General features: G+C 43.5%; 1 protein-coding gene and 1 long non-coding RNA gene across 2 annotated transcripts; both read left to right on the plus strand.

The window, feature by feature from the left end:
- Window positions 1-732: 732 nt before the first annotated feature.
- On the plus strand, window positions 733-1,222 carry LOC148416329 (uncharacterized). The gene is made up of 2 exons (XR_015867262.1): window positions 733-868; window positions 1,168-1,222. It is a non-coding gene; the product is annotated as an uncharacterized LOC148416329 (long non-coding RNA).
- A 356-nt stretch (window positions 1,223-1,578) lies between these two features.
- Window positions 1,579-5,118, plus strand: LOC148416330 (uncharacterized). Its single transcript, XM_088426816.1, has 2 exons — window positions 1,579-4,764; window positions 5,064-5,118. The coding sequence occupies exon 1, from the start codon at window positions 1,604-1,606 to the stop codon at window positions 4,553-4,555; it is 2,952 nt and encodes a 983-aa protein (XP_088282942.1). The 5' UTR covers window positions 1,579-1,603; the 3' UTR covers window positions 4,556-4,764; window positions 5,064-5,118.
- Window positions 5,119-9,220: the final 4,102 nt, after the last annotated feature.

Here is a 9,220-nt window from a genome sequence, read left to right on the forward strand (position 1 = left end):
ATTTTATATCCATTTGATTACGCTCCTTGTAGTATTGTAGTTTTAAATTGAAGTTTTTAGCCAATTAGAATTCAGCGTACTTGTGTCGCCAGGCTGTATGTAATCTGCCTGCTCCCGGAGGAGTTAGGGCATTCGCTTCAACAGTTACAGGCTTCCTCGCATGCGCAAAGGGATATGTGAACGGCCCATATACTGTACTGGAGTTAATAGACGGCTGCGTTAGCCAATCGAGTCATGAGATCGCCATCTAAAGGCATTACATAGGCTCCAGTGCTATTTCAGATAGGTATGGACTAAATCCTGAGTGGATTACCAGGAGTGCAATGCTACCTGGATGATATTCTGTGTAAGAGCAGATGATGACAAGCACCTGTGGAACTTGGACACAACACTTCAGAGAGATAGATTATGGACTGATAGAATTCAAAAGGCCAAAAGTGAGTTTCTTCAGTCATCTGTGGAATATTTGAGTCATGTGATCGATGCAAAGGGACTGCACAAGGCATCATCAAAAATCACAGCCTTTGTAGATGCACCACCACCACTAAATGTCAGCCAGTTGAAATCTTTCATGAGACTATTAAATTATTATGAACAATTCATACCAAACTTATTGTCACTACTGAAACCATTTTATAATTTGCTGTGCAAAGAAAAATGCATGGAAGTGGAGGACGGCCTTTTAGGAGTGTTCTGGAGCAGTTAAAACAGTTAGACCTGTGCCTTGGTTTTCGTTTTTTGGCGCCGCCTCTGGCCGCTGTTGGGAGTGCATTTCTGAAGGGGAGGGGGAGGTGTTCCAGTTGGGAGCAGTTATGTCGATGCCTCACGTTTGTTGTCCGTCCTTACGAGAGCTGGCCCACGAGTGTCTGTGAGTCGTTTTCTTTAGTGGAATATTTGTTGCCCTAATATGCCCATGGTTGGTCATTCGTGTCATTATAGATAATAAGCTGGCTAATGTTAGTTTATATTAGCATGTTAAACGGTGCTGCCTTTGAATGTGTTGGCTTGTTAGCATTTTCGCGTTAGCCTATTAGCATTTCATATTGAAGAGAACATTATTTGTGGTTGTATGTTTGATTTAATCTTCACAGTTGTCTACATTGTCTACATTTGGTAAGATGTGATTTTCACATATGTATACTTACGTTTGGTATATATTCTTTGCAGTTTTACAAAATAAAAATGAGTGAGAACGACACAACTATTAAAGAAGTTGCCCTCATTTTGCTGTTCGCTGTCTGTCTACCTTGACGAAAACCACCTTAACATCTTGGGAGGACAGAACAGTAAAAAGACACTCTATTCGGCAGAAGCAACCATAAAGAGACAGCTACTGTGTGTCATGGATGACAACAAGGAACAGTTCAATAAATACCATTCCCAGGAAAAGCAACAACCCCAAATGGATGCAAAATCATCTTTAGCAACAAGATCCTGTTGCTCTAGCTCCTCAAAGCATTCATGTAGGTCATTAGCAAGCGTCGCAGCTGCCAAAGCGCGAGCCAAAGCGGCAGCTGCACATGCGCATTTGGCCTATGCTGAAGAGGAGGCAGAAGCTATGAAACAACAAGCTGATGTTCAAGCTAAGCTACATGTCCTGCGAATGAAGAAAATGGCTGCTGCCGCAACCGCTGAAGCTACAAGTCTTGAAGTTGCAGCTCAGCAGCTAGATGAAAAGTTCAACAGAGATGAACACTTCTCAATATCGTCTGAGCATAAAGTACAAAGGGTTCAAGAGTATGTGAACAATCAACCATATGACCAGAATTACCAGACTACCATACAACATGATTATTATCCAGTCACACCTTTAGCTCCACCTAAGGTGTCACCAAAAATATCAATTTCATGTCCAATCACCTCTCTGGCTCCCCCGGATGCACTTTTCAAGACAAAGGCATGTGAAGGTCATCGTGTGAACCCGGTCACACAACTGTCTCCACCTCGTATGCTTAAGAGAGATGAGGATCAACCAGCACATCCACATTTGTTGCAGCTACATCCTCCTATTAATCAGCAGAATACAGAGCCTACACGCTGCTGCGAGCCATCTCGCCTATCACCTCCTCATCACATCACCCAAGACTCATCGCCGATCGAAGATGTGGCACGATATCTCATGAAACGAGAATTAGTGTCAGCCACATTACAGAAGTTTGATGACGAGCCAGAAAGTTACCGTGGTTGGAAAGCTTCATTCTTGAACGTAATCAAGGGCTTATCACTGACACCACGAGAAGAACTTGATCTTCTCTGCAAATGGCTTGGGCCACAGTCAGCAGCACAAGCAAAGAGAGTCAGCTCTGCACGGGCTCATGATGTTAGTGCAGGCCTTCAAATGGTCTGGCAGCGCCTAGAAGAAATGTATGGAGCTCCTGAGATGATTGAATATAGTCTCTTCAAAAAAATCGAAGAATTCCCAAGGATATCTGCCAGAGATGGAGCCAAACTGAGAGAATTAGGAGACCTCTTAATGGAGTTGGAGCTTGTTAAAGCAGAAGGTTTTTCACCTGGACTTGCTTACCTTGACACAGCACGTGGTGTCAATCCAATTGTGGAGAAACTGCCATATGCACTCCAAGAAAAATGGATAACCAAAGCATCCAATTATAAAATAGACTACAAGGTCACATTCCCTCCCTTCACCGTCTTTTCCAGATTCATCCAAGAGCAAGCTAGGATCAGGAATGACCCCAGCTTCTTCTTCCACTCCGCAAGTGCAGGGAAAATGGAGAAACCTACAAACAACCTCAATAGAACGCATATCTCAGTGAGAAAAACAGACATCATAAATGAGTCGGGGTCTGACGCTCCAGAAATCGACACAATTGACAATCCAGACAAACAGTGCCCTCTCCACAAGAAACCGCACCCGCTCCGGAAGTGTCGCGGTTTCCGCAACATGACTCTAGAAGAAAGGAAAATGTACCTGAAAGAGAACAGGATATGTTTTCGATGCTGTGCATCCACCAAACACGGGGCAAAGGACTGTACAGTTGAAACTATCTGTATTGAATGTGAAAGTAAAAAACACATTTCAGCATTACACCCAGGTCCTCCACCATATGACACAAATCTCACCAATCCACAGCCAGAGTTGGAAGATCACGGCGAGGAGCCGGAAGAGAAGACAGACTCAACCTCAGCAACAACACTGTGCACGGAAGTGTGTGGAGACTGGCGTAGTTCCAGGTCTTGCGCAAAAATCTGCCTAGCCAAGGTGTATCCAGAAGGACAGAGGGACAAGTCAGTCAAGCTCTACGCTGTCTTGGATGATCAGAGCAACCGCTCTCTTGCGAAGTCTGAGTTCTTCAATCTGTTTGGTGTCATAGGACATAAGGAGCCATACACACTCAAAACCTGCTCAGGTCTTGTGGAAATGGAAGGAAGAAAAGCCAAGCACTTTATCATTGAATCCATTGATGGCCACACAAAGGTGCCTCTTCCTCCGTTGCTTGAGTGTGACATGATTCCAAAAGACCGTTCTGAGATACCATCTCCTGATGTTGCACATCATCATCAACACTTGGAGCCAATAGCACACAAAATCCCAGATCTTGATGAAAAGGCACAAATTTTACTGCTCTTAGGAAGAGATGTGTTGAGTCTGCACAAGGTGAGAGAACAACGCAATGGGCCACAGGACGCGCCATTTGCCCAGCGTCTTGACCTTGGCTGGGTGGTGATAGGAGATGTCAGTTTCGAAGGGACACACAAGCCAACCACAGAGAAGACCTTCAAAACCAACACACTGCTCAAAGGGAGACCATCGTATATCAGTCCATGCACAAACAGCATCGATGTAAAAGAAAAGTTGCCTGCAAACCAACTGGGAGACACTCACCACAGAGACCAACCAGACAATCTTAGAAACACAGTGCTCATAAGGAAGGGAGACGACAAGAGTCCTGCACCCTCAGTCGACAATAAACAATTCCTGACCATTATGAAAAAGAAAAAGGAAATGTGTCAAGATGAGTCCAACACATGGATGGCACCCCTACCATTTGCAACACTAAGCCGACTGCCTAATAATCGAGTCCAGACTCTTGAGCGACTCTCCACCCTTCGTAAGAGCTTAGACAAGACAGCAGACATGAGAGATCACTTCGTTGAATTCATGCAAGGCATGCTTGACAACCAGCAAGCAGAGATGGTGCATGTGCTAGAGCCGGGAGAGGAGTTTAAACAACTGGAAAAAGGAAAACCTGTCTCCAAAACAAACCCCCTGTCAAAGCTAGACCCTTTCATCGACCCTGACCCAGAGTGTCCCACTGTCTTAACACCAGCGATGCTTCTCACACAAAAGGCGTGTGCTGCTCCTGCACCAGAAGAAGAGTTTGACCCAAAAGATCTACAAGGGTATTTGGCAAACATGCAGACCAGGAAGAAATGGAGCAAAGACAATTACAACACCCAAGTTGGAGACATTGTCCTTCTTAAAAACGAACAAGTCAAATGCAATGAATGGCCCATCGGTCTCGTCGTCAAGAGCATTCCCAGTGAGGACAAGAAGGAACCTTCAAGCAAGACTCGAAAAGAACAAAATACATAGTGGTATAAAGGACTTATACCAGGCGAGGAGTGTTCTGGAGCAGTTAAAACAGTTAGACCTGTGCCTTGGTTTTCGTTTTTTGGCGCCGCCTCTGGCCGCTGTTGGGAGTGCATTTCTGAAGGGGAGGGGGAGGTGTTCCAGTTGGGAGCAGTTATGTCGATGCCTCACGTTTGTTGTCCGTCCTTACGAGAGCTGGCCCACGAGTGTCTGTGAGTCGTTTTCTTTAGTGGAATATTTGTTGCCCTAATATGCCCATGGTTGGTCATTCGTGTCATTATAGATAATAAGCTGGCTAATGTTAGTTTATATTAGCATGTTAAACGGTGCTGCCTTTGAATGTGTTGGCTTGTTAGCATTTTCGCGTTAGCCTATTAGCATTTCATATTGAAGAGAACATTATTTGTGGTTGTATGTTTGATTTAATCTTCACAGTTGTCTACATTGTCTACATTTGGTAAGATGTGATTTTCACATATGTATACTTACGTTTGGTATATATTCTTTGCAGTTTTACAAAATAAAAATGAGTGAGAACGACACAACTATTAAAGAAGTTGCCCTCATTTTGCTGTTCGCTGTCTGTCTACCTTGACGAAAACCACCTTAACATCTTGGGAGGACAGAACAAGGAGGCTTTTCAGAAGGCGAAGCATGCGCTAACAGCTTCAGACTTTCTAACTTATTTTAATTCGTCATTTCTGACTCAGCGAGCCTGTGACGCCTCTCCCAATGGTGTGGGAGCGCTACTATCTCATGTCATTTCTTTTGCTTGGAGGACACTGAACAAGGCAGAAGCTAACCATGCTCAACTGAAACGGGAAGTGCAAAGCACTATGTTCGGGGTCAGGAAGTTTCACCAGTATTTGTATGGACGAAAGTTCACATTCTTTACTGACCACGGATCTCTCACGACCGTCCTCGGACCATACCATGGAATACCATCTCTTGCTGCCTCACTCTGCAGAGATGGGCTTTGCTGTTGTCAGGACATTCATAAGACATCAGGTATCATAAATTGGACTCTCATTGCAATGCAGATGGGTTGGCCAGGTTGCCAATTCCTGTCATGAAGACTAATTCGTACACTGTAGACATTTTCTAAAATACCTGTTTCAGCTGCACAATTAAAGAAGGGATCGATAAATGAACCGGTATTGTCTGCATTCACGGACCTAATCATTAAGGGACACCCTGTAGGTGATGATTCAAACATGAACCCCTTCCTTGGGAGGTGGGAGGAGCTATCTGTTCAGGCTGGTTGTTTGCTATGGGGTAGGGGAGTCATTATTCCCATGTCACTATGAAGAAAAGTGTTACATCAACTTCATGCAGGGCATAGTGGAAAAGTGTGAATGAAGGAAATGGCGAAAAGCTACAATACCTAAATTTGTAGCTATTTCCTCAATCTGTCCAGATTGAATGTTTCTTGTGGCTGTCGATACACATACCAAGTGGCCTGAAGTGGCTACCATGAAGTCAACAACCACACAGAAGACCATCAAGGAACGAGGAGAATTTTTTTGTCGTTTTGGATCTCCTACACAGTTAGTCTCTGACAATGGCCTCAGTTGGTTTCACAAGAAATCAAGTGCAACACATTAAATCAGCTCCATCCTATTCTGTATGAAATGGCCTGGCAGAAAGGTTCATACAGATAATGAAACTTGTATTAAAAGCCTCACAAGGTCAAGGAACATTTCATCAGAGACTGCACAAATTACTGTTAACTACCATAACACTCCACATGCAACCTCGAAGACATCTCCTGCCAGTTTGATGTTCAAGAGAGATATGCCCACCACCTTCGATCTTCTGAAACCGTCACCAGTAAAAGACACTGTGCAAAAACGTTAGTTGAGATGTAAGTGGGGGACTTTTTGATGTGAATTTGTCATTGTGTTGTCTGCATTACATGGCTTCTACACCTGCTCTTAATTGACAACGGACCCGCACTTGAACTAGAGCCAATCAAGTTTGACATGCTGGCCAGAGGCCCAATCACAATTGGGGGCGGAACTACTCACTCTTTTATTAAGGACAGTAGGTCAGGGAAAAGGGGTTGATGGCTGATACCTGGACTGGACATGTGCCATGACGAATGAGCTGGTGGCTGTCTAATCCTGAGGTGCAAGTGGCAGAGGCCTTGCTATTTCTCGGCCTGACAGCAGTGCATTAAGGGCCTGTGAGTGCAAGTTGCAGAGGCTGGACCTTCTGACACAAAGTCATGAGTAAACTCCACCAGTACACCCTTTTTGTCCCACCCTTTCCAGTGGGCAGCCTGCTATATCCCTTCTTGACCAACGACACGTGACCCTGACATGACTCTAGAATGGTGGCAGAGGAAGTTGGAACCTCGTAGACCATCGACTCCATGACGTATGTTTTAGTTTGGATTTTTATTATTTTAAAAAGACATCGTGATGTGTTTTATGTATAACTTTTAGTTTTTAGGGTTGGACCAATTGGCGACCAACCAATAAACCGATTCAATTGGACTCATGTGTGTTTTTTCAAACACTGCTCTCCCTATCGATTGGAACTGCTCGCACATTCTCAGCGCACAAGAAAATCTATGCTGCGCATAAAACAAAATGCAATATAAACGTATGTAATAATGTCTGATATTAGGCCTCATTTTATGGGATTAGTTAGACCAGTAATGTTGTTTTTAGTACCATTTTGCATTGTGACTAAGCGAGTGACACATTTCCAGCCAATGATACAATACGTTTCACTTACACTATTCATCCATTCAAACACATTGACAGAAACGTTCCCTGCATATACACCCCGTGCGTGTTAACTAGCTAACAACAGTGAAGTTAAGAGATGCAAATGCTAATCCCTGGCAAACGAGCAGTGACACATTCACTCACCAAGCCAAAGTAAAAGCGCTTCTCTTAAGATTAAATGGCTATCGGCGTGTATGAAAGTAGAAGAACATGCGATGAAAGTGAGTGAGACTTTTATTTCTTTTTCACAACTTGTGGCTTGTTTATTACCATGGTGACAAGTGCAATATACATTACACTATCATGCCCTAAAACACCTATTGCTCAAGATTTAAAAATAAAGAACAATAATGATATCAAACTTATTGAAAACGAACAAAAATTGTTGTGATTTATTTCGCAACACAATGCAATAAAACAATCATATATGCATTGTTCTCCAGTATTGGTGCTGGATGACACTTGTAGTGGTCACCTCAGCTATCCCCTCATAAATGACGGTATACGTACCCAGAAGCACATTACTGGTCTACACATATGTTCAAAAGTTGTTGGACATCATCAGGTCGTGTTGTTCACATGAATTCTTAAAGTTCCGAGCTGCCTTGCATCATCGTTCAGCTAGGCTCCTGGATATACTCAGAGCCCTCCCTCCTTCCTTGCTAATTAATGACAAAATGTGAGTTATGTGATATAGGGCACTTTGGGAGCGACATCAGATTTTCGCACGGCGAATCACTGTATACATATCTGAAATTGCTCATCTTGGTCCCAACCTGCTCAGGGAGTTTGTGCAAATTCTCAGACGCACTGAAAATTAGAGGGACAATTGTTGACAGGTTTTATTCTTGGATAATACCGTAATTGTGTTTTTTTGGGAAGTTCACAACGCATCTCACCCTCACCCAGCTCTGTTTCCTGTACTGCACATCACCAGTTCCATTCTGAATTTGACATCATGGGCTATTATGCACAACTGGTACTCGCCAAATGTTTGACAGCTGTAGGTTTTCATCAAGGTTCATCAATTAATTTTACTTTGATATTAGTCTGCTTATGGCTACTAATTGGAGTATTGCCAGCATAATCCTTTAGTAGAGGTGGGGTTGCTGCTGTTTTACAGTGCCTGTATTCACTGAATCGGGTTCTCTCTTCCTCATTATGTGTTGTCCACCTATTCATCACCACTTGGCTAGTTAGTTCACTGCACGCTGCAATTGGCACACTTGTTGGAGGAGACTGCAGACATCTTTATGAGTAAATGTTTGTGTGTGTGTGTGTGTGTGAGAGAGAGAGAGGTTTTATTTGTTATTTGAAGAATTATTCTTTATTAGGCATTAAGTTGTTTATTTGGCAATATTGTATTTTTGTGGCTCTGGCTTCCCCACTAATCCAGTTTGATCCTCCTCCTGTAAGCGCTATAGGCTGGTATCGGCAGTGATGGTGACCTTCTGATGGTTTTTCGTCTAGTTTGCTGTGTCCTTAGAAACGAGTGACGTCACTGGGTTCCATTGTGTTTTTTCTGCCCAGCTCTATTGTTATCTCATTGATTTTTTTTTTAATTGCTTATATTATTTTAATATACAGTATATCATGATAGCAGGGCGGCTCGTTGATGCAGGGAATAGCACGTCTGTCTCACAGTTCCGGGACCGGTGTTCAAATCCACTTGGCTCCGATTTTTTCCGGGCACTTTGTCGTCCTCCCACACTCCAAAAACACGCATGGTAGGTATATTAGACACACAAAATTTTCCTTAGGTGTAATTGGGTGTGTGAATGGAGGTTTGTCTCTGTGTAACCTGTGACCACTTCAGGGTGTCTCCTGCCTACTGCCAGAAGTCAGCTGGGATAGGCACCAGCAAGCTTGCAACCTTGTGAGGATAAGCGGCTTTAGAAAATGGACGGATGAATGGATGGAATTTGGAAGCACT

The sequence above is a fragment of the Hippichthys cyanospilos genome, chromosome 11 (genome assembly GCF_059441005.1).
Source record: "Hippichthys cyanospilos isolate Australia breed blue-spotted pipefish chromosome 11, RoL_Hcya_1.0, whole genome shotgun sequence".
Lineage (NCBI taxonomy): Eukaryota > Metazoa > Chordata > Actinopteri > Syngnathiformes > Syngnathidae > Hippichthys > Hippichthys cyanospilos.